Source organism: Tursiops truncatus, chromosome 6 (assembly GCF_011762595.2).
Source record: "Tursiops truncatus isolate mTurTru1 chromosome 6, mTurTru1.mat.Y, whole genome shotgun sequence".
NCBI classification, from domain to species: domain Eukaryota; kingdom Metazoa; phylum Chordata; class Mammalia; order Artiodactyla; family Delphinidae; genus Tursiops; species Tursiops truncatus.
In genome coordinates, this window is record NC_047039.1 from 1,971,612 (window position 1) to 1,997,905 (window position 26,294).

Sequence of the window (26,294 nt, forward strand, 5' to 3'; positions counted from 1 at the left end):
GCTTCATTCTGTCTTCCATGTCTTTTAACATGTATTTTATCATTTTTTATCTCTATTTCTTTTGTTTGTTTTCCGGTTCTTTTAAAATTTCTCCAGCTTGAGATATAACTGACATATAACCCTGTGTAAATTTAAGGTATGTAATGTGTTCATCACTATTGTACCTGTAGTTCTTTTGATCTATTTCTAGCTCACAAATTCTCTCTTTAGCCAAATCCAATCAGCTTTTGAACCTATCCATTGACAGTCTTTTCATTTCTACAACTTTGAATATTTTAAAATGTGAAGATGTTTTCTATCATTTTGTTTTTCACGTTTCAAATTTCATATTTTATTTCTTCAAGCATTTTTAAACATACATATAGTATATTCTACTTGTGACAATTAGAAAATCTGAAATACTTAAGAGTTCTCGTTTTGCAGCTTACTGTTTGTCCGGGGGCTTATTTCTCTGCTGTTTATAAATTTGCATGTGCACTCGTATGTGGCAGAGAAGCCCTGTAAAATCAGGGTATATGAGGATGTTCCTCTACAGAGAACACGCCAGATTCCTTTGATCGCTTGAAGGTTATTTTCCAGCTTAGAGTTGTCTTGACTCTGCTGACTGAGTACACTGAAACCCAGATTCTTAGGAGGGCAGACCTACAATTAGAAATTCTCAGAGTGACCCAGAGATCAGTCTCTCCCTTCATGTTTGGCTCCTGGAATTTCCCTCCTATTGTTTTGAGCTTACTTACGATTTTGTAAAAAGGTGTTTGGTGTCTCTTATCTAACTTTTCCATCATTACGCACAAGAGATTTTTCACTTGATCTACACTTCAGATTGATAGAAATGGAAGTCACTGGCTTTCTTAAAAATTGGCAACAACGTTAGTTACAAGGAAAACATATCACTGTTCAAAATTATACTCAAAGGATTATCTCCCCAAGGATATGACAGTATAGGTCATTTTAAATGCATAGTACCCGAAAATTATTTATACTTGCAACATTTAGTTACTGGTGCTTTCAAAACATTTTCAGAGGAACGATGCTTTTATTTCAAATTAATTTAGAGATTTATTACCTTTGATTGGTGATGGATCCTTTTTAAGAAAAGGAAATTGTTCTGTTCTCAGAGGAAATGGCTTTCCAACATCAAACTTTGTGACCAACTTTGATACAGTATCCCAGAGATGTGCATAATCTTTCATAATGCCATTTCCCAAATTCAAATGTAGCCCTACATGAGTTCAAAGTAGTAAACACTGAAAGTCATTCACACATACACAGAAGCACACATTTTAACTAAATTCACAGAGCTCTGAAATGCTTATCAAACAGTGAAATTTTCTGTGAGTGCCACACGGAACCTAGAGCCAAACGGTCCCTAGTGTTGACTGTGGGGCTGGAGACTTTAAAGTTTATCCTGTTTCCCTATTTGATAACTATTAACATTATAACTGCCTTAACTAACAATAACAGATGGTGAATATCTAACTATTCTTCAAGGTAACAAAAAATGTTATGTCACACATAATTTTATAATCAATAAAACAGAATAAAACTATGATTTTTCAAAAATGAGAAAGTTTGTAGAGGACTGCTAAATTTATTTGTAGCTAACTCATTCTAACACTTGCAATATGTAGGAACCAAATCTTAGAGGTCAAAGAAGCTTCAATAATGCTCAATCAGTTTTAGTTCTCTTAAAATGTCTTTTATTTTTCTTTGACTACGAATAAACAGCAGAAGATTTCTTCTAATAAAATTATTCAAAGAAAGAAAAATTAATTATATACAACAAATATATAAATCAGCTTTATCTTTGGAAAAACTTAAAATTCCCTAAATATCTAATAGTAGTACATGATTACATTAATTAGAGTAAATATTCTGAAAAATGTTCTGTGTATATTTAACTGAAAAATTCACCTGTTACAATTATCTAGAAATGCCAAGTTCCCAAAGATGTATTTTTTCCAAAAATACTTGTGGAGTAATATTAAGTTAAAAATATTTTTAAATACAACATTCACTCTGATTGCAACTAAGTAAAACTTATATACACGCATAAATAAATATCTGAAAGAAAATGACTGCTATATGTTGCAAGTATAGGAAAATAATTTTGAAGCTTTAAATCCTTTATAATGTTTATCTCTGGGTAAAGGCATAATTATTATAAGATACTAGGGTGGTACCTTGAACACTTTCATTTTCATAGTAAAATGCTATATTCTTCAATAAAAGCTCATCACTTAAGTCGGAAAGGTGAGTTAAATCCAGATTCCAAAATTCAAAAACGTCTATATTACTTAGGATGAAGTATTCACACCACTTTTTCTGAAATTGGAAATAAAAACCAAGTTAGTGACAATTTTTACATTAGCAAGAACCTAGAAGACTTCAAACATCTCAATAATCCAACTGAAAGGCAAGTGGGCTGGGCTCTTCCATTCTTACGGACGTGAGCCCTTCCAGGCTGGGTCATAATGAATGTGTCACACCTTGAAAGATTTAAAGTTAAAATAAAATCAGGCTGACCAAGAATGATTCAGCATAGTCCTTATTCCCAGTCACAGAAATCCGTACTTGACTCTTACAACTTTTCTCCCACAGATACGGGACTAGAGAAATACTTCTGCTCTCAAATGTGCCTCTGTTCTTTCCTCAGGGTTTAATGCTTCCAATGTTACTTTTAGGTCAAAACAGAATTTAAAAAAAGAGCATTTGATTGTTTAGGGGATCCTTCACAAAGATCCCCATCCACCTACATCCCTGGGCAGCTGTGTTCCCGCCTCTCACGGGCAGAACGTCTTCAGCGGCAGCACTGAGCTCAGAACAGGGCAGCTGCGACTCAAGCAACCGCAGCGCACAAACCTGGTCATCCCTTGAGTCGGCGTTCGAGTTTGGGGAGCTGGGTTGAGAGGGAAAAACGGAGGCTTCTCTGCTGCACACACGATAACACACCCAGGCTCTCCAAACGTGAATAACCTCTTTATCTATATGGATGTGGAACTTTAACAGCGTTATCCAATAGAAGTGGGACGCAGGCAAGCTGCATACGTTACCTTAAACCTCCATATGTTTCTTAAACTTTTTTCACATTAAAAAAAAAAAAGCTGAAATTCATTTTATTTTATTCAACCCAACATACCCAAAATATTGTCATTTCAATGTGTAATCAATATAAAAATATTCACAGAATAGTTTACATGCTTTTCACACGAAGGTTATGAAATCTGATGTCTCTTTTAGACTTAGGCACGTTTCAAGTGCCTAATACCCAAGTGTGACGATCGGCTCCTACCCTGGATGGCCCAGCTCTAACCAGGTGACTGAGGATGGCTGTATAGGGTTCCTGATGAAGTCACAGGTATCAAAGAATCAGGAACCCGGTACCTAGGGTGGAGTTTTACCTACAAATAAAACACGAACGAGCTCTCTTCAGGGCCATAAAGCTGTGGTCCTCAAACTGCTGCAAAACCTCCCCTGGAAAGATTATTAAACAGAAGACAGGGCTTCCCTCGTGGCGCAGTGGTTGGGAGTCCACCTGCCGATGCAGGGGACGCGGGTTCGTGCCCCGGTCCGGGAAGAGCCCACATGCCGCGGAACGGCTGGGCCCGTGAGCCATGGCCACTGGGCCTGTGCGTCCGGAGCCTGTGCTCTGCAATGGGAGAGGCCACAACAGTGAGAGGCCTGCGTACTGTAAAAAAAAAAAAGAAGAAAAAAGAAAAAAAAAAAAGAGAAGACAGCTTGCTAGGCAGCATCCCCAGAGGCTGATCCAGTAGGTCTGGGGGGAGCCCAAGAAACTGCATTTCTAACCTGTTCTTAGGATGCTATTGGTCAGGGGGCTGTACTTGGGGTACCACTGCCATGTAAGGGCTGTCCCCACCCCCGGGCCACAGAGCCTTTCCCATAACACCACTGAGTAAACAGAAATATGCGAAAACAGGACACCAAAGCTTCCTCACTGGAGCCACTTCATCTGAGAGGTACCTCCATGTCATCCCCAAGTGTCAAGATTTGAGCCAACATGAAACTCTCTCTTCCACGTCCCGAGCTACCTTCCCCAGAAGCCTGAGGATATGCCCTTCACTGTGAACATTTCAGAGGCTGAAATTACGTTACGAACTTAGGCTTCTAGCTCCCAGGTGCTACCAAAGTGAAGCATGGAGAATGGTGAAGACAGATCAAGGGGGGGCTCACCCAGGTGACAGTCAGCCCTCCCCACGTCGGGAGAGGAGAAGATGAGGAAGGGCACAGACTGGGAAGCTGGGCAGAGATGAAGGTGGACCTCGGCTTGGTCACTTATTAGCTGTGCTAATGGGCCCCGCAGCCCTTCTGAGCCCAAGTTTTCGTTAGTAAAATGAGGACAGAGGAGGAGTGATGTGTCTGAGTGAGGCAACAGAGGTCAAGGACACACACAGAATAAACGGTAGGCTCTCCCACCACATCCAGCAGTCCACGCCATCCTAATTAAAGGTGATGTCTTCTACCAGCCAAAGCCACAAGGAATGTCCTGCAGGGCCATCTTAGAACATTCCGTAAGGCAGAAAGATTTTGTAATGTTCTTTTCAACTCGTGCTCACTGTACATAAGAAATTGTTTATAAAACTCTCTATAAATGAAAAGTATACATTCAGAGCATTCCTTTAAATCTGTAAATCAACACCACAGTTAACACATTCATACTATTCAATAGTTGAGCACATGTAATTCAACCTCAATAAAGTTGACCAAAAATTAAGTATTTCTCAGAAATAAAATTACAGCAGAGCACAATATTATCGATGCTATAATGTGTTATTTCAGGATCTGACATGCTGTATCAATAGGCTCAGTGTATTAAACTGGCATGACTTATATTAAAATGTCTAAAGTGAATTAAATGGGAACTAGGAATAGAGTCTTCATAAACCTTTTAATTAGCCACAGTCTGCCTCTGCCTGACAGAACCAAAAACGCCTAGAGCAAAGCTCCCCAGTGGGACCTGGGACACAGGAGAATGCTTTCACTCGAGCGTCAGCAACCCCCATGATACTGTGTCCACCACCTCACAAAACCGTTGAAAACTTCTGTCAGAGCAGTTGTGAATGTTCACAAGTATGACCCAGGTACGCATCGACGGACTTGTCTGCACCTGAGCTGCAGCTGCTGACCCGACACCTCTGTCAGCTGTTACAGTAAATACAGTCTATGCACCACCAGCAGAACTAGTCCAACCCATCACTTCTCAGTCACCCTCAGGTCAATCCCCTCCAGGGTCTGCACTGCATCCCCCCAGCCAGACCCCAACAGGGGCGTTTACACAGGGGTCGCCTCGTCTCAGTTGGAAGAGGGTGCCCTCCGCTCAAGATGCGGCCCCAGGGGGACAGGGCTCTCCTGTGTTCTGCTCAGGCCACAGACCCAGCCCCTTGGACGGAGACTGGCTGCTCGCTGGCTTCCACTGGGTCCCCTGGAGCTCATGTCTACCAAAGACAGCCCTGAGACGCTGAGGGACTTGCCACGACATTTCCCATTCATCTCGCCTGCCTTCTGAGGACCCTCAAGCCCAGAGGCCCACCTCCGCACCCTCATCAGCCAGCGGGACTCACCCGGGGCCTGAGGACCTCAGATGCCCTCCCACCCCTGGCAGCACAGGGGCCACATCTCCATCCTTCGTGCCCGGACCCCAACTGCATTTTCTAGACCAGTCCTCTGGCACACGCGGCCCCAGGTCTCTCGGTGAGGCCACCGTCTCCCAGTCTCCATGCTGCCGACACGTCCTCTCTGTCACAGAGCCCGAAACCTCAGGGCGGACTCCATCACGCTGCCCACCCCACGCAGGGGACCCTTCACTTATTCTCCAACGGGGTCCCATCCTCACTCATGGACACTCTATGGGAAGGGGGAGGGAGGCGCAGTGGGGGCAGAAGAAGACAGTTGTCTTTTCAATAATATTTGTTATACATGGATCAATGTACAGCAAGTCCCCTACATACGAACGAGTTCTATTCCAAGAGCTTGTTCGTCAGTCCAATTTGTTCGTAAGTCCAACAAAGTTAGCCTAGGTACCCAAACTAACACAGTCGGCTATATAGTATGTACTGTCATAGATTTATAATACTTTTCACACAAAGAATACATAAAAAACAAACACAGGATAGTAAAGTGCACAAAAGCACAACCACTTGTAGAGGAACCATGCCCAGGACAATGCATGCCAGACACATGAACTAACTTACGCGACGGGACGTGCGAACACACGTTCACATCTTTGAAAGTGCGAAACGTGAAGGGAACTTACTGTATTATTATTTTAAAAGCCAGGAATTTGGCTTTTGTTTTTCCAATCCCCAAAGTAAGGGCACCTGCCAGTCTAGCCAGAGGCCAGGCTTATGAGGGAGAGGTAGTGCAGAAAAGCGGTTTTCACAGACGTTCTTCACCTGATAGAATTCGGGGAGTCCATGAACTTGGGTCAGAAAATTACATTTTTATTTTTGCTAACCTGTGGCAAACTTTGTATTTTCTTCCATTGCAAACCCAGACAAAATACCGTCCCTCCCAGGCAGTAGCTGGGATTGGGCACCAGTAGGGATCACAGATGTTTTCATTATAAGCACTGCAAACATATCGAGATATTGCTGACACTCACCATCCATTGAAAGTACGGTATTTATCTGATTATCTAATGTAGTAACAAAGAAGCACATGTGTTACTATATCATAAACGATACGGTTATAATATTTTGATAACAGTATTTCACCATAACTGATTTCCCTCAGAACCTTATTTGAGGCATTTATATTATTCTGGGCCACAGCATTCGTCAGATAGCCACAGGGGCCCCAGAACAAAAAGGCTAAGAAGCCCTGAAGAATTCCTTTTTGTGTGGTTCTGACACACCTGTCTGCTGAGGACGGAAAAGTGAGGAAGAGGGGACCACAGTGCAGACTGCGGCCTTTCCCGATGAACAAGCACCTCCCCTGCCACCTGGCTCCATGCATGGCTTGACCACAGGATGGAGAAGAGGGGGTGTCCTCGTCACTTCCGATCTATCCTCCTCCCCCGGCCCAAAAGCCTGCCGCCATCCGTCTGCTCCGTCTGGAAGCCCCTCCTGACCACGCTCCTAGGTCCCCCACGTACCCAAATAGCGATGACTTTCCTGCCTGGCGCAGCTTCACCAGCACCACAGATAACTTCAGCCTCCAAGAAGACGATACCACTGACACTTCTCGAATGTCTTGTATCCAGTGATCCCCCTCACCCCTCTGACCCAGGTCACATTCTCCCCAACATACCCATGCCTGCCATCACCAGGACCTGCTCTCCGTCCTTGCCTTGCTTTGGGCTCCCCCATGAAGCAGACCCCGAGCCTCAACTTTATGGAAAAGCACTAATTTGTGACTGCTCTCAAGAGGCGCCCGTGAGGGGATGCAGAAGTGAGACGGGAAAGAAAAGAAAACCAGGAAGGACCATGTTTTCCAACCCACGACCCCTGTGGACAACCAGAGCTTAATTCTACTGGGGAATTCTGAGAGCGTAGAGCACGTTTCAGGGCTACCTGCCCCGACGTGTAAGGAAGCTGGGGTCTCCTGCACCCAGCCCTCACCTGCCGTCGGTGGGGCATTACACCCCAGCATTTCAGACCCAGAAGATCAAACCTTCAGGCAGAGAATGGCAGGCATTTACAGTAAGATGGGAAGTAAGGGAGAGGGAGAGACGGGCCAGGGAACGACAGTCTGTCTGCCTGCCAAGCCCCGAAGAGGGGCTCCTCACGCCCACCGCCGGCCCATCCTTCCAGCCCTGTGTAATGGCCATCACACTCCTTCACTGATCACACCAGGTCCCCCAGGTCAGCAGCCCCTCTGCTCTCCCCCTGCACGATAGGGTCCTTGTAGCTTGTCTCTGGTGCTTTGTTTCCTAGCCCAGCATTTGCACCACCCCCTTGCAAAGATACGGAAACCTCTTTCCTGTCTTCTTTTCCATAAAATGGTACAAATCCACCAAGGGCGTCCGCCCCGCCTAAACTCTCTTGTTCCTTTCTGTACATATCATGCCATCAGCTGGCTTCCTTGTGCCTGCGGCCATGTGGTTAGGACCCACCGGACACGGAAACGTATATGATAACACATACGGGTGCCACTATAATTCTTCTGTCAAATATGTCAAGGGAAGCCTCCAAAGTACCAGGCAGGACAGGGTGGTATGTCCCTCTCAGTAGAGCTCACTCTTCTCCGCCTCCAGTAAATATCTCCCACATATTTCACTGTTCTTAAACTTCCGGGCCTGCTTCCTCGCCATGACTTTGAGCACATGACTTTGTCTCTACTTCACAGAGGAAATTCACACCAGCAAGCAGGAAATTCACACCAGCAAGCAGGAACAGACCCCACAACCTCCGTCACGGCCAACCTGTACCATTCTTTCTTCACTCTCTCCTGTAAGAACGGCCATACCCCTCCCTCCATAAAAGGGCATCCTCCGCATGCCCCCCCCTCACCTGACTCTCCCTGTATTTTCATCCTATCCTCTCTTAGTTTCCATGATCAGCATTTAGACATGCTCCATCTGTCATTTTAAAAGCACTCTTTCTTTATTTTTTATTTTATATTGGAGTACAGTGGATTTACTCTGTTGTGTTAGTTTCAGGTGTACAGCAAAGTGATTCACTTATACATATAAGTGTATACATATAAAAGAGTATCCACTCTTTTTTAGATTCTTTTCCTGTATACATCTTTACAGAATACCAGGTAGAGTTCTCTGTGCTACACAGAGGTCCTTACTAGTTATCTCTTTTATATAGAGTAGTGTGTATATGTCAATCCCAATCTCCCAATTTATCCCTCCCCCCTTACACACCCTGGTAACCATAGGATTGTATTCTATGTCTGTGAGTCTGTTTCTGTTTTGTAAATAAGTTCATTTGTATCATCTTTTTAGATTCCACATATAAGTGATATCATATGGTATTTGTCTCTCTCTGTCTGACTTACTTCACTCAGTATGACAATCTCTAGGTCCATCCACGTTGCTGCAAATAACATTATTTCATTCATTTTTAGGGCCGAGTAACATTCCATTGTACATATGTGCCACATCTTCTTTATCCATTCCTCTGTTGATGGATATTTACGTTGATTCTGTGTCTTGGCTGTTGTGAATGGTGCTGCAAAGCACTCTCCATTGACCCAGGTGCCAGCTCTGCCCTTTGCCGTTCCCTTATTCTCAGCCTCTTACACAGAAAGTTCTCTCCACCGTTTTGTTTTCCCTCCCACTCACCTCTGAATCACTGACACTGACTTTCCTCCCCACCACTCTGCTCACCTGCCTCTTGATTCCCAGCAGCAGTGAGCCCTGTGCCCTCAAACCCAGCGGACTGTGCTCAGTCCTTAACCCCCTACAGCTCTCGACACACCTGATCCTATTAGCCACGCCCACATTTGGAGACACGGTTCCCGTCTCTCAGAGCCATCCGTTCCCCTCTCTCCTCTCCATCCATTTCAGCAGTTCCTTCCCAGCACCTCAGCCTATGTGGGACCACTGCATGATGGACTTTCTCGGGTCTCTGCCCCGGGCCCTCTTATCATCTCTCTCCCAACATAATTTCATCCACTACATGAACATCCGTGGGCTGATGACTCCCAATCTTTACGTCCAACGCATCCCACTCTGCGGAGCTCCAAACCAGTATTAACACAGCTCACCTGGTACCTCCATCTGGGTATGTCCTTGGACCCTCAAACTCACTCTTTCCAAAACTGAACACACAGCGGCCTCCACCAGCGTCCCGTGGACCATGGCACCCTCCCCTCCCCCTGGAGGCTCAAGAGGAGACTGTCCCCCCGACTCTTCCCTGCCCCCGCCGCTCACTCACTAAACCTGTCAACTCCACTCCTCAAATCATGATCGACTGCCCACTGCTGTCCAGCCCTCTGCCCATGCCCTTGTCCCCAACATCAGCACCACTTACAGGCACGGAGGTGACAGTCACCTAACTGGCTTCCCGAGTCCACGTGTCACCTCTCTGATGCACCCTCTGCGCTGCACCTGAGACACCTGTTTTGAAATGAAAGCGCCACTGACCTAGAGACCATCCAGCTGCCTCTCGCTGTGCTTGGCATCAGGTTACGTCTCCACCCTCCTAACAGCACCTGAAGGGGCCACAGGGTCTGCCTCCGACCCGCCCCTTCCACTTTGTCCCTTTCCTGTGTTCTTTCTAGTCCAGGGACACTCGGTCACGCCATCCTCAGCACGATCACACAGGCTGCTTTACCTCCTAGAATCTGGTGTGCAGCCTCCCTCCAACCTGCTAACTCCTACACACAGACTTGGGTTACTTAACTTCTCTTCACTTCTTAAGAGAAGTCATCCTTTTCAGACTGAGTTCAGTCTTTTTAGTATCAGATTCTAAAGCGTCCTGCAGTTTCTATCCTGCAGGAGTAGTTTTAAAAATTCCTTATCTGTCTCTCCCTGCAAAATGTAGCTCTATGAAAGTGCTGGGCGGGGTGGGTGAACACCTTCTTTTCCTGTGATCCACACGATGCACGTGCATTAAATAAATATTTGTGGACCGGCTTCCTAACTGATTGGTTCTAAAACACTTTCCTTGGACATTCTGACTATAAGTATCAAGATCCTTAAAAAATGTCCATTCAAATTGATCCACTAGGGCTTCCCTGGTGGCGCAGTGGTTGAGAGTCCAGCTGCTGATGTGGGGGGGACGGGTTCGTGCCCCGGTCTGGGAAGATGCCACATGCCGCGGAGCGGCTGGGCCCGTGACCCATGGCTGCTGGGCCTGCGCGTCTGGAGCCTGTGCTCCGCAACGGGAGAGGCCACAACAGTGAGAGGCCCGCGTACCGCAAAAAAATAATAATAATAAAAAAATAAAAATAAACTAATCAAGAGTATACTTACCATTGTTAAGAAAGTCTGAATGTCCTTAATCCAGCGGGAAGTGATGAATCTGGTACATGCTCTTTGGGAAAGAGGTAAGTGGAGGAGAAATGCCACGCTGAGACAGTGCAGTCTACACCAATCTGTCACCCCCTCCAGGGTGGGGCAGTTCGTCTCCACCTGCATCAAATAAAGAAGGTGGGTCAGAGGACCGTGGCCAGGACACCACCTGATGCCTGGGCACCTCAGAGAAGGTGCAGCTGCACCACGTGGGCAGGAACCACACGCTCTTACGCTGTTCACTCTGCATTTTTGCAAAAGTTCTCTTCTTCACATAACACACACGTTGGGTAAGAGAGACAGGGAACCGCCAGCTTAGTAGCAGTTTACATGAAGCAACTTCCTGTGTTCTTAGTTGAGCCCAACTTCACATGAGCTGACCCAGCAGCGCATGACGTCAGGAGCTCACAGAATTCTGCACGGCGGGGCCACACATGAAATGCTCCATCTCTTTTCTCCCAGGCGTCCTATTTTAAAGGTTATATTGAAAACTACCAGGGTGAGGAAACCGGTACAATCTGAAAATGTACCCAAGTGGAAAAAGGGTAAAGAAGTGGGCATATTTAACCTGATGAGACAATGTTTGCAGGGCTGTCACTGGAACCAGACTGAGGCTCATTCAGTGTGCCTCCACAGGGCCAGACGGGGTCCAACGATGAGAAGCCCCAGAGAGACAAGTGGTTTAGTATCACTTTTGTGATCATTTAAAATGGCACGCCTAGCCACCTACGTTATTTTGCAAAGACACTATTCAAGCAGACCTAAAGGACACAGGAGAAAGATGACGAGCCCTGTTCGTTTCTGAAACTATGAAAGAAAGAGACCAAACTGTTTCTCTTTCATAAGAATCTTCAACCAGGAGTTCCCCAGCACTCAGGTTGTAAACAACACAGTACGAGTACACATGTGTGTCTGAGTGCATGCGTGCACATGTGCAGACACACAGGGATGGCTAGTTGGTTGGCGAACAAACCCACACCAGTCTACAGAGTCTCAATGGCCTCTGTCAGCCCTACAGAAGTTGTGGCTTTAGCATCTGTCCAGCCAGGACAGCAGGAAGCTCCTTGCACAAGGCAGTGGACAGAGTGGAGCTTGGATAAGACAGACAGACCTGGTTTCAATCCACACTGTATTTCATCCTTGGGTTTGACGAATGTTCCCTGGACTCTCTGAACCTCAGTAAGAATCACAGCACCTCCCTTAAACTGTTGTCGTGAAGACTTAATGGCACAAGGCATGTAAGAGCCCAGAACATCATAAGGGGGTAAACTCTCACCAAGGGCCACTTTCTTATCTTCCGCTGGAGGGCTGGACACATTTGACTAAAAATGTACTAAGGGAAACATCTGTGAGTAGAACACCAACCCATCTAACAGCACAACAGATGTTTCAGTAAAATCAAATAAATAAAATTTCACTGGTGTTTCACGGTAAACTTATCATACCTGTTGGATGTTAGCTTTCTGAGCATCAGTGGTCTTCGATCTGTTTTCTAAAAAGTGATGGTATAAACTCAAAGACAAGGAGCACGAAGTAACACAAAGAACTTGCCGAATGTCAGATCCTTCTGGCCACAGTTGCTTAAGCAGAGAAATAGTTTCACATGCCTGTCACAGAAGGAAATTGTAAAATGTCGTGGTATTTAGAAAAATGTTTACAATCATAAATGATCTTACTAGAAGAACTCATACCGAAGAGAAAAATAGATATGACTACACAAAAACATTTCTGTTTAAAGCAAGAAACAAAATTCAAAATGGGAACATAATAAGTATTTCAATGAAATTATTACAAGTTTAAATATGTAGAGAGCTCCTATAAATCAATAAAACATCTAAGCCTTTAATAAGACATGAGCAGATAATTCACAAAATACAAATATTAATAAAAGTGTTCAACCATTTTAGTAACAAAAAGGACAATTAGATAGCATATTTTTACTTTCAAATTAGCAAAGTATATTTTAAGGATAATAGCACTGGAAATCATGTGACGTGTCATTTCTCTTATATTTGCAAATCAGAGTATACATAGGCACAGAGTTACTGCAAAGCTATTTGGCAATACATATGATTATCATTATGTATGTTGATACTTTCTGATTGACTATGCAAGTTCTAGGTAGGTAGGTTAGGTAAGTTATACAAAATGTGTACCAAGATTTATGCTCCAAGATGTTCGTCACAAAGTTATCTGTTAAAGCCAATTTTCAAACAATTTAAATGTTCAGCATTAGAGAAATATTAGGCATCCAGTAAAAATAAAATTTGTGAATAATTTTTCTGATAATCGGAAAAAGTGGTGTATTAAAGTCTGTTATTGATATGTTTGTCTGTTAATATTATTATAGTGATATTAATTTCCTGGTTTGACAAACGTACCTTGGTTACATCAGATCTTAACACTGGGGGCGGAAGCTGGGTGAGAGGTATATGAGAACTCTGAACTATGTTTGCATTTTTTTAGTAATTAAACAATTCATTCAAATCAAAAGATTTTTAAAAGTTTCAGTACCTCTTCCATCATATCTTTCCATTTTAAATTTCCAAAAAGACGTCCTAATGCTAAAACTCTACATTCCTTCAATTGCTTAATCAGGGTTTTATAAGCATTCTCAAAGTGCTTTTCATGCTGCAAAAGGAAGGCAAGTCACATAAATCGTCATAAATAATATATCACATTACTTTCCAACTAAAGAAAATCATATATTGAAGATAATACTGTTACAATATATTTCTAAGTTAAAAAAAATACACTAATGTAATTACAGATCATCAACAATGCTTTTAAAGCCTGCCTGTCTTCGCCAAATTAATTTTTGTCGAGGTCCATTTTATTTTTTAACAACTCCATCAAGGTATAATTAACATGACACAAAATCCCCTCACTTTAAGGGTACAATTCAATGGCTTTGGGTAAATTTACAGAGTTGCGCAACCATCGCCATAATCTAATTTTAGAACATTTTCAATATCTCAAAAAGAAACAATTTACCCATTTAATGCACTAGATTTTATTAGAAAAAAATTCAAAGAGACACAGAGAGAATAGCATAACCGCCTTCCCCAGGTAATGAACATCCAGCAACAGCCATTATCAACATGCATGGCATTTTTATAGACATTTCACACAGTCCTCAAATTGATCAATGAAATCACCTCTTTGAGGTGAGTGTTCAATAAACTAGGAAATAAATTATTTTACCAGAAATAAAATCCTCCATTAAAAAATGTCTTTCTTGAGAAAAGACTAGCAAGGAAGTTTGTAGGGACTCTTCAAACACAGATTCAGAAATTGCTCTAACAGAATAAAAAATGAAATGAACGGATTTCAGGACCTCCTGTCACTACAAAAAATAATTTTTTAATTAAAAAAAAAATACACACACAAGGCTGTTCTTACTCACAGCAGGCAACCAGAGTTGGAAATAGTTTAATGACTGAAGTTCTAACGAAAGCAAAGTAAACTATCTTATTGGATTTTGTGATAGCCATCCAGATGTGGCCAGTGCCACAAGGGGTGTGACCCTCAACTCAAAAAAGTGAAAATGTTAACTGACACAAAAATCATTTTGATGATATATAGAACTGTCTTCACATTCTAAATTCCCTATAAGTAGTGAAAATTAGACAGAAACCAAATTTATTTCTAAAATTGGTGAGCGTTTTTGAACTCCCAAACATTCAATACACTCATTACCAATTATACCAATACAGCAAAATAATAAGATCACAGGATTAAAATTCTAAATACTTTGAAAATTCTATTAATGATTTAATGTTAAGAAATAATTTTATTTCAGGGACCTCCCTGGCGGTCCAGTGATTAAGACTACATGCTTCCGATGCAGGGGGTACAGGCTGGATCCCTGGTCGGGGAACCAAGATCCTATGCGCCATGCAGTACGGCCAAAATATTTTTTTAATTTTTTTTTTAAATTGTATTTCATCAACTTTCACCATTGTTTTCTCATGAAAAGCTACCATATTCACCATCATTTCACTAGTATGTGGACGCATGTCTGGCCTTCCTAAGTAGAGATGGAAGCGCATGCCACACTTAAGCACCGAAGTGCTGGGGTCAGGCTGCCTCTTTTAAAATCCAGGCTGTATTACTGGATTTGGAATTGACAATGGGCAGATTATTTGTTCAAGTATCTACTTCATCATCTGCAAAACACAGACAACACTAACACCTCCCTCACAGGGTCACTGTGAAGGTTAAATAAAGTGACTCATGGGAAGCACCAAGCACTACTGTTATGACAACAACTGCCCGATAAATGACTGCATTTTTGTTTTATTATTATCATTTCTATTTTTCTACACCTCTCTGTTAAACCTATGATAATTTCCATAAAAGAGGGAGAAATCAAACTGAGTCAAGTAATGCAGAAAATTTCGTGAAATTCTAAAAGTTTGTCTTTTAGGTGCAAACTACCTTCTGGAAAATCAACTGGTGTTCGTAGTTGCTCGGCATAAAGTACGCGTAAAGTCGAAGGACATCGGATGCTTGGCCCGAGAAGAGCACGGCATTGACATTCATCGCCCAGGACTGCATGATTAAAAAGTTGAAAAGGTGTACTTGTAGATGGCTCAGGCTTTCATCGGCAACGATCAGAAAATATGGGTAACTGTCTTCCAAGAAACTTTTCCACTCTTGTGAGAAGCACCCAGAAAAGCCTGTTCGGACATCAATGTTGGTATTATGCTGAAGGTGGAGAATTAATGCCATTCTCAGAGGAAGCAATTCAGGGATGCTGTTGTATGCATGTTCAGCATCCTGTGGGGTAGACAATTTTGAAATCATCATTTAGCCGTCTACTAGTTTTGCTGGTTAACACATACCATGAAACTCATTAAAGGAATAGGTTCCAACACAGTTGTATTCTGTTTTATAGTCAGAACATAGACCCTCGATCCTTGACTGTCATTTTGCAGATACATGCCACAAATCACAATTTGGGTTTAAATACATGTGTCCCCTTTAACTCACACTTTCCCTTCCCATTCTAATTCTTCTCCTCTCCAATCTCACTTCAAAAAGAAAAAGGAAAGAAAAATATGTAAAAGCAAATGGTAGCTATAAAGCGACCATAGGGAAAGCTGGGGTGGATCACGCTGCAGGGACAGTCCCAGGTCACCCGGAAGTAGCACCGGTTTTTATCAAAAGCCCACAATTCATGCATTGCTCGCAGGCAGTCAGCAAGGCTCAAATATCTAACAATAATACGGATCACAAAAGAACTGAACAGACATGCACTAAAACCTCCAAGAATAACACACTGGTTACCTTTAGGGATAGAATGAGGAGGTGGTGGTGGTATGATACATACATGTATTTGAAACTGTTAAAATTTCATTAGTTATATGCACATTCAAATCAAGGAAGACCAGGTATCTTCCCTTGGATGTATTTACTTCAGAGCAAATAAGAACGAAGCAACATTGGTGAGTTTGATCCACGTCTGGGCTCAAACAAACTGGTTTTTTTTTGGTTTTTTTGTTTTTTTTCGTTGCTGGGAATAGGAGTTTATTAATTTATTTTTGCTGTGTGGGGTCTTCGTTTCTGTGCGAGGGCTTTCTCTAGTTGTGGCAAGCAGGGGCCTCTCACTATCGCGGCCTCTCCCGTTGCGGAGCACAGGCTCCAGACACGCAGGCTCAGTAGCTGTGGCTCACAGGCCTAGTTGCTCCGTGGCATGTGGGATCCTCCCAGACCAGGGCTCGAACCCACGTCCCCCGCATTAGCAGGCAGACTCTCAACCACTGCGCCACCAGGGAAGCCCCCACAAACTGTTGAGTTTTGAAGACAGAGGTGGACCTACTTGGAGTTGGGAGATTAGAACCCGGAGATCAGCTCAGTCGCTTCCGAGGACACCCCTCACCCTCCTCCAGGGTCCTGTGTGTCCTCACAGGAAAGCTCCATGAGGGCAAATAAAAAATAATCCTCTACAAATGACCCAATTTCATTCCTTTTTATGACTGAGTAATATTCCATTGTGTATATGTACCACATCTTCTTTCTCCATTCGTCTGTGATGGACATTTACGTTGACCTGGCTATTGTAAATAGTGCTGCAATGAACACTGGGGTGCATGTTTCTTTTTGAATTGGGTCATGTGTAGAGATGTGGATAGACCTAGAGACTGTCATACAGAGTGAAGTAAGTCAGAAAGAGAAAAACAAATATCGTATATTAACGCATATATGTGGAACCTAGAAAAATGGTACAGATGAACCGGTTTGCAGGGCAGAAATAGAGACAAAGAAATAGAAACAAACGTATGGACACCAAGGGGGGAAAGGGGGGAGTGGGAAGAACTGGGTAATTGGGATTGATATATATACACCAGTATGTATAAAATAGATAACTAATGAGAACCTACTACATAGCAGAGAGAACTCTACTTCACTTTGCTGCACAGCAGAGACTAACACACCATTGTAAAACAACTATACCCCAATAAAAATAATAATCATCATCCTCAATGTAGTAATTTCTGAATACTGGGATCCTGGGTCACTTTTTTTTTCTGTTCTTCCCTTTAAATTTGCTGAATTTTTATAGATCTACTTCACTTTGAAATAAGAAAAAAAACCTACTTATAAAACAATGTCATTGTAGTCTCAGTTCTCAAATCACAGAAAAGAACCCAACTGTCACGTTACCTTGAAGAAGACGACGGCAAACTGTCCTCCTTTATTAATTAGATCCACAAGGTAGCATTCCACCAGGTAAAAGAAGTGCAGGCCCTGTTCAGGCCGCAAGGATTTCTCACAGATGTATGTCATCAGCAGTGAGTCTCCATCAATCAGAAAAAACTCAGACTCAACAAAATCATTCAACAGACTGTCATAACTAGAATACAAACAGTGAAAATGAAAAATTACACGAAGATGAAATCAGGCCCCAAAGGCAGCAGCTTTATTATCATTATTATCTTCATCATCATTATCATCAATAGCTTGATTTACTGAGTAATTCTTTCACGTTGGTCTCTACACTGACTTGCCAAAGACACCCGCACGCATGAGTGTTCTTCACAGGAGGAATCAGCATCACCTCCGCTCAACAGGGAAGGAAACTAAGGCTCGAAAACAGAGCACGTTATCTAAGGCCAAAATGTGGGCCGGACTCAGGGACTGAACACCTATATCTGAATATAGACCTTCCTGCTTCATCAATCTCATCCTTTCTAAAGAAGATGCGGCACACACATACAATGGAATATTACGCAGCCATAAAAAGAAACGAAATTGAGTTATTTGTAGTGAGGTGGATGGACCTAGAGTCTGTCATACAGAGTGAAGTAAGTCAGAGGAAAACAAATACTGTATGCTAACACATATATATGGAATCTAAAAATTAAAAAAAAAAAAGGCATGAAGAACCTAGGGACAAGACGGAATAAAGAATAAAGACACAGACCTACTAGAGAATGGACTTGAGGATACGGGGAGGGGGAAGGGTAAGCTGGGACAAAGTGAGAGAGTGGCATGGACATATATACACTACCAAATGTAAAACAGAGAGCTAGTGGGAAGCAGCTGCATAGCACAGGGCGATCAGCTCGGTGCTTTGTGACCACCTAGAGGGGTGGGATAGGGAGGGTGGGAGGGAGGGAGACGCAAGAGGGAAGAGATATGGGAACATATGTATATGTATACCTGATTCACTTTGTTATAAAGCAGAAACTAACACACCATTGTAAAGCAATTATACCCCAATAAGATGTTAAAAAAAAAAAAAAGAGAATTACTGTACAGGGAGGAGACATGGGAACATATGTATATGTATAGCTGATTCACTTTGTTATAAAGCAGAAACTAACACACCAGTGTAAAGCAATTATACGCCAATAAAGATGTTAAAAAAAAAGAGATTACTGTAGAGGGAGGAGACATGGGAACATGTGTAAATGTATAACTGATTCACTTTGTTATAAAGCAGAAACTAACACACCACTGTAAAGCAATTATACTCCAATAAAGATGTTAAAAATAAAAAAGAGAATTACTGTAGAGGGAGGAGACATGCGAACATATGTATATGTATAGCTGATTCACTTTGTTATAAAGCAGAAATTAACACACCAGTGTAAAGCAATTATACTCCGATAAAGATGTTTAAAAAAAAAAAAACATGGAAATTGTAAGCATGATTTCGAGAAGATTGAATAAATGCTCTCAAATATGGGAAAAAAAAATCTCATCCTTTCATAAAATGATGGGTTCATTGACAGCCATGGACAATAAAGCAAGAGAAGACTGTTTCCACTGACCATCAAACAGCTCTAAAAGTTCTGTGTTCAACAATCTCATATATATATATATATAAAATACTATAATACATATACTAAGATAAATGATAAATAGATTAGATATGTGGATAGATGGAAGGATGGATGGATAGATAGATATAGACAGACGGTAGACGATAGATAGATGAAAGGTAGATAATCGCTTTAAGGCCAATCCGATACACAGCAAATAAGATGTAGAACTTTATATCTCTTGATTTATTACTACAACACTCACTCAGCTTTTGCCATTTGATCCAAAATCAACTGTGACATTTTCTCCAAAAGCTTCAGGTACTTTTCTAAACCTAAAAAAAGAGAGAGAGAAAGAGAATGAATTATTTTCAATCAATTCTTTTTAAAAGAGCTATCATTTACAAATTATTTGAGAAAGAAAAAAGTCATAAAGTTAATTCTATTAAATCTGTGTAGCTTGCAGAATCATTATTTTACAATTTATAAATATTTTAAATTGAAAATTACCCATTCTTGCCACGTGCCTCCAACCTGATGGAAAATATTAAATATAGCAAATATCCTTTACTGTGGTACCTCTAAGTGGCAGATGCTAATGAAAACGGCAGACCTACAAAGAAAGGAAAATTAGAAATGAATTATTCCATCAACAAACGGTACTGAATGACTATTGTGTGTTAAACAAAACTTTAGGCACTGGGAATACAAGAATGAACAAAACTCAAAATGCTGTCAGTTTCCATGAAACTTAAAATTTACCAGGAAAGATAAATATCAATCAGATAATCATACGAACAATGGAACATTGCAAATGTGACAAAGTCAAAAGGTCAGTGGACACTTCCCTAAAGAAGCAATGCTTGAGCTGAGTTCTGAAGGATAAGACGAGATATAATTAAACAAAGGGGTGGGGTGGGTAGCACTGCAGGCAGAGAGAACCCAGAACACCTGGCGCAAAAGCCTTGTGGCAGGAAAGTGTGTGGATGGTTCTAGGTCCTGAGAAGAAGCCAGCCGCGCTGGAGTGCAGAAACACAAAGTCATGCAGAGCCTCTGATCGCATGTTTGTCATCCTAAAATACACTGATGGATTTTAAGCAGGTAGTAATGGGATTGACTGTGCATCTTGGAAGATTACACTGGCTCCAGTACAGAGAATAGATGGGGTGAAGCAAAGACCCCGCTAGTGAGGCGGAGAGAAAGCCACTGTTCTAGAGCAACGGTAGTAGCTGCATGTAGTGCAGCTGGACAGTAGTTTGAGGCACATGTTCATCTCAGATACTCAGAAGGTGAGTTTGACATGATGAGGTAATGGATCAGCTACGGATACAGAAGAGGAGCCCCTTAGGATTCTACCAGATGCAATCGCATGCAAGGCGAGGCTGCTCCCTGGGCTGGAAACCTTGGGATGCGGCCAACGTCAGGGAAAGATCCTAAGTTCATTTGTGGTCAGCCTGGGTTCGACTTACTATGGGATATGTCCTGTAAGTAATTAAATGTACAGGTCTAGAGATCAAACACGAGGTCTGGGCTAGACCTCAGTGTGAGAGCAGTTTCAGTATTATGGTTAAGTGAGGCCACCGGTGTGGATGAAGGCGCTTGGACAGAGAGACACAGCATCAGGAAAGACAGTATCAGATACACGAGATGAGATGGGTTAAATCACAGCATCCCAGAGGTTCACAGGTGCCCTTAACGTCTCAGGACTTTTTTTTTTAAATCGTACTCCTAAGACAAAATGAATACCTAATAGTTCATGTATTAAGCAGTGAGCGCCAAACAAATTAAGTCCTAACACCTTCATTTGAAAATATAATGCACATAAACTGAAAGAGATAATACAGGTTTTGAAATTAAGTAACAATGACTAATGGGACATGAGTGCATGCTGGGCACTGGGCAGATTTTTAACCACAGCTATGTTGGCAGAATAAAGCCTCCTTCATCTGACAGGTAAGGGACTCCTGCCCTGTTCCCCAACCCTCACAAGAAGCTTTCCATATGAAACTTTACCCCAAACTGGTTCTCACCTAAACATCACACAGAATCCACAATCATTACGCTCAGTTCTCTCTCATGTAAGGGAGAAACATGCTAAGTAAAATAAAACCAGCTACCTATCATAATAACCACGAGTGAATATGTATAAAACATTAGAATCGCTCGACATTTAAGGGGGAAGAAAAAAAATACGAAGCCAGGCGAACAAACATGATTCAAGGACAGAACAGTCCTTAAAAAAAAAAAACTCCAGTTAGAGTTCTCAATAATGACAGTGACATTAACTAATAAAATAGTAACAGGTTGCTACAGTAAAACAAAAAAGTAAATGCTCATAAAAATTTTAAATACAATTTCAGAAAAATAATTTATGCACAGAACAATGGAATGGGCATGCTGAAGTTTCAAGTTAGCGGATCTAGGGGTTAAAATCCAGGAAATTTCTTAGAGGAGAGAAGAGAAAATCAAAGAGATGGAAAATAGAAAAATTACTAACATATGGAGGAGAGATCAACAAGTTCTAAGTCCATGTCACAGTAATTCCAGTCACAGAGAAGTACGATTGCAAAGTGGGGTGGGGATAAATTAAAAGTAATCAAAGATATAATAGTTAGCATAACATAACAATATTAGGCCAGAGTTAAAGAAAAATATACTTTTTTAGATTGAAAAGTTTTTCCAAGCACTGAGCAGAAATAATGGCAAAAGAGAAAACCATGCTTACACACAGCTTGTGAAAACCGAAGAGCTCCAGGAATACAGAGAAAGACGGAAGCACCACAAAGAGGTGTAAGGCAGATGTGAGCAGAGGGAACACGGGCGCTGCCAGCAGGACGCCAGGCTTCTCACCCCAGTTGTGAACATACTACAGTTGAGGTAAGTTACGTTCTCTGTCTCACTTCACTCATCCACTCATCGGACAATCATATTACTCCCCCTGGCTGTGTTTGCAAGCCATTTAAAAGTATGAGCTGATGCATACAAATGGATTAAAATAGTACCTGGCACACAGATACAACACATCAAAAAGAGAGCATTACTGGATGTCTTGATAAAAGAAAAGAATACTTTCAAAGTTCTGAGAGGAAAATGTTTTGAACTAAGAATTCTGTATCCAAACAGTCATTCAATTCATCAGGAGAGGGAAAACACAGTAGTACTAGACATTTAAGAAGTCAGGGGCTTCCCTGGTGGCGCAGTGGTTAAGAATCCGCCTGCCAATGCCGGGGACAGTGGTTCGAGCTCTGGTCGGGGAAGATCCCACATGCCGCGGAGCAGCTAAGCCCGTGCGCCACAACTACTGAGCCTGCGCGCCACAACTACTGAAGCCCACGTGCCTAGAGCCCGTGCTCCGCAACAAGAGAAGCCACCGGAATGAGAAGCACGCGCACCGCAACTAGAGAAAGCCCGCACGCAGCAACGAAGACCCAATGCAGCCAATTAAAAAAATTAATGAAAAAATTTTTAAAACCCAGTCGGAAACCTCACCAACGACTCATCTTAAATGAAAATTTATTTTAAAAGATAGTACAGAAAATTGAAGAAAAAAGATAAAGAGGACAATCAAGAAACATTGAAATTATGTACGGTCCACAAGAATTAAAGGAAGCTAAAAAGAAAAGAGGATGCATGACACTTTGAATTTTGAGAAGTATCCATTTCAAGCAGTAGTCTTAATGATATGGAACTATGTTTCCCAGGCAAAGATAAAGACTGCCTACTATTGTACAAAATCATAATTTTGTAAGTGCTGCTAACTGGTTTTCCATTTTTGATTCAAAATAGAAACAAATCACAAGAATTAAAGTCATAAAATACTATAAATTATGACAAAGACTTATAGTATGAAATTCATACAATGAGCCAAATAGGGAGGTTCATACATGGGGAGGCTTCATTTCTGTGAGGCTGGGGGTAACCCAGCTCACAAACAGAGACAAAAATGTAGAACTGGGTGGTTCCAGTTTACAGCTTCCAGTAAACAAATCGATCTCGGCATTTTTAGGTGGTGACACAACAAAAATAGAGGCAAAGAGCTGTTTCCATACAGAACTACACCAGTGTGGAAATACTCCAGCGGGGGGGGGGGGTCTTAAACCTGAATTTGATCAAATCTCTGGTAGCAAGAACTGTCACTTAGAAATTTAGAAAACAGAAGAACATCTTAAATGTTAAAATATGCCAAGAGGACTAGGAGAATCACTACAAGACAAGATTTTAAAAAAAAATAACCGGGGCTTCCCTGGTGGCACAGTGGTTGAGAGTCCGCCTGCTGATGCAGGGGACGCGGGTTTGTGCCCTGGTCTGGGAGGATCCCACATGCCGCGGAGCGGCTGGGCCCGTGAGCCATGACTGCTCAGCCTGCGCGTCCGGAGCCTGTGCTCCGCAACGGGAGAGGCCACAACACTGAGAGGCCCGTGTACCACAAAAATAAATAAATAAAATAAAATAAATAAAAATAAAAACAACCCGGCTTCCCTGGTGGCACAGTGGTTAAGAATCTGCCTGCCAATGCAGGGTACACGGGTTCGTGCCCTGGTCCGGGGGTATCCCACATGCCGTGGAGCAACTAAGCCCGTGTACCACAACTACTGAGCTTGCGCTCTAGAGCCCATGAGCCACAACTACTGAGCCCACGTGCCACAACTACTGAAGCCCACCTGCCTAGAGCCCGTGCTCCGCAACAAGAAGCCACTGCAAAGAGAAGCCTGTGCACCGCAAGGAAGAGTAGCCCCCGCTCGCAGCAACTAGAGAATGCCCTTGAGCAGCAACGAAGACGCAACGCAGACAAAAATAAATTAATTAAAAAAAAAAAAGAAAAAACACCACCAATATAAACTTTCAAACAAAACCCCCCAGCTTACTAAGAAATAAATTGCAAGAGGATGAAAGAGATGGTAACAAACTTCCAAACACAGTAGTGTCAGAACCTTGTTTGGGTTCTGATTTTAAAATCTTAAATTGAAAGAAGGGGAAAAAAAAGAGGAATCGTGGACTACACGTTGAAGGAGAGACAGCCAGAGCCAGAGAACACGGTCCAGGTGATGGTGGAGCACGCAAGGGGACCGCTCCTGAAACAAGGCCTGCAGAGGAGCTGACCCGCAGTGGGCAGGACTTGAGGGTGGCCTCTGAGACCCCAGCCTCCCCGGTGTGCCCCGCCCCCCATAACCTGTCTCCTGGGCGTGGGCAGGACCTGCGACTTTAGTGGGACAGCGTCTCCCCTCATGGGGGTACATCTGCGAGACTATCATACACAGGAGAAAGGAGATTCTCCTGCTGGCTCTGCAGACCTAAAGCTGAGGCTAAGCCCCTCAGCGGGGTCTCTACAGGCCAGGAGGAGCCTCCGGCCAACAAGAAACAGGGAACTCCAGCCCCACAGCTGCAAGGAACTGGATCCTTCCAGCCAGCGGACGCCTTCATTCCAGCCGGGAGACGCAGGTCCGGGGCTCAGCCCCCTGCCTGGACTTCCCATCCACTGAAACTCTTAACACGGTGAATTTCGACGGACTTCAGCCACTGAAGTGGTGATCATTTGTTGCACAGCAATAGAAAACGAATGCGTACCCCTTGACCGTGAATACTTCGTTAAAAAAATAAATAAATTCTTACAGCGCTAAGCCACTGAAATGTAGGAATCACCTGGGAGACCTTATGAAAATGCAGACTCTGATCCTGCAAGTTTGGTTTGGGTCCGAGGCTCCGCAGGGATGAGGAAGCTGCTTGGCGCTGCCCCGTCCAGGGCTCACCGGCCCTGTCCGCCTCTGACGCGCTTTGGTCTCCCCAGTAGCCCCATGCCCACCCTTTCTCCGAAGAGGACCCTTAGTGCCTGAGCACTCGTCTCCCTCCTCAGACCTCAGCGCTCCACGCGCCCGCCCCCGCCAGCGCCCACTTCCCCCTTGCAACTCCGGAGCTCTGCGACGCGCCGGCCCCCGGAGCATCGCGCATCCCTCGCCCCCGCCCTGCGTCCCCTGCGCCCAACGCCCGCGCCGGGCACCTCCCCGCCCATCAGGTCAAACACCTCGAGCCCCTGCGAGACCGCAGCGCCCCGGGACCCGCGAGACGCCCTCACACCCTTTACCCCGGACCGAACCTGGAGCCGGACCCGCAGCCTCTGAAGGGCAGCTGAGCGCACCGCAGAAAGGCAGGAGGGCGCGGAGCGTAGAACCGGTGTAGGGGTCAGACGGGGCGGGGCGGGGCGGGGCCCCCGTAAGGCCAGAGGTCCGGGAGACTTTCGGTTTCCTTTATCGTTTGCAGGACTTCAGTTTCAAGTTTCGTTTCACCGCGCTTCAGTTGTGTGAGCTGGTAGGTGGTTTGAGCATCCTTCTGTCACAACATCCAGCAAGAGGCAGCAGAGGACTTTGGGATTTGGGCATGAAATAGAGGGAAATGAGGCAGAGAAATCCGGGACATCTATCTAAACAAGATAAAATCAAGAAGAGGCGGAATTAGAAATAGGTGAAATGTGTCCACCTAAAAAATGTTCACAACCTAGAAGTTGAGAGTTACGTTTTACTCGATAGGAATTTTTAGGACTTCAAGCCCAGGAAGCAGCATCTCAAGAAACCCTGAGAAACTGCTCTGAGGAGGTGAGGGGGGCGGAGCCAGATTACATAGTTTTTGCAAGAAAGGGCAAGGAGTCTGAACGTCAGAAGATTATTGTTAATTAAGGAAAACCGGATATCCCAAGTTAAGGAAATTAGTGCTTTTCTATATATGGGAAGATGCAAGAGTCTGGGCTCACTGAAATCATTCCTTTGATCTGCACCTCAGCTCTCTGGGGCCAATGTTTTCTCATCCTGAGTTTCCGCGTGGCTCACGGCAGGGAGTGGCTGCAGTCTGATGGCTGCTAGATGGCAGGTATTCTTTTCCTTCCTGAGTTCCCTCAGGGCTCACCGGCTCACTTTGGAAGGCTGCAATCGCTGATGACTGTGACGTTCTTTGTTTAATGATGTGTCAGGAAATATTCCATTTCTCAAATGTAAGGTACTGTGGAATCTGAAATTCCACCTTTATGCAAAAAGAAAAAAACCAGTTAAGAACGCGTGAACTTGGAGTTTCTGTGATGAGAAGCTGAGAATTACCGTTCTGTGTCAACT

At 43.4% G+C, this 26,294-nt stretch overlaps 1 protein-coding gene across 9 annotated transcripts in view; it reads right to left on the bottom strand.

The window, feature by feature from the left end:
* DDX60 (DExD/H-box helicase 60) overlaps positions 1-25,405 on the bottom strand; it is a 124,496-nt gene extending 99,091 nt beyond the window's left edge. For 8 of the 9 annotated variants that reach the window (XR_012332330.1, XR_012332327.1, XR_012332328.1 and 5 more), the window contains exons 1-10: positions 25,289-25,405; positions 19,708-19,810; positions 19,463-19,532; positions 17,594-17,783; positions 15,365-15,706; positions 13,439-13,555; positions 12,370-12,531; positions 10,886-11,044; positions 2,184-2,325; positions 1,067-1,222 (exon numbers count right to left, since the gene is read on the bottom strand). Coding sequence is in view for 5 of the 9 variants with exons in the window: in XM_073805701.1 (XP_073661802.1) it covers positions 1,067-1,222; positions 2,184-2,325; positions 10,886-11,044; positions 12,370-12,531; positions 13,439-13,555; positions 15,365-15,706; positions 17,594-17,783; positions 19,463-19,532; positions 19,708-19,711 (1,342 nt within the window). In the remaining 4 variants the exon portion in view is untranslated. Of the gene's footprint in view, positions 1-1,066; positions 1,223-2,183; positions 2,326-10,885; positions 11,045-12,369; positions 12,532-13,438; positions 13,556-15,364; positions 15,707-17,593; positions 17,784-19,462; positions 19,533-19,707; positions 19,811-24,837; positions 25,009-25,288 lie in introns of those variants that run through there. The other variant, XM_073805700.1, reaches the window with a different exon arrangement.
* Positions 25,406-26,294: the final 889 nt, after the last annotated feature.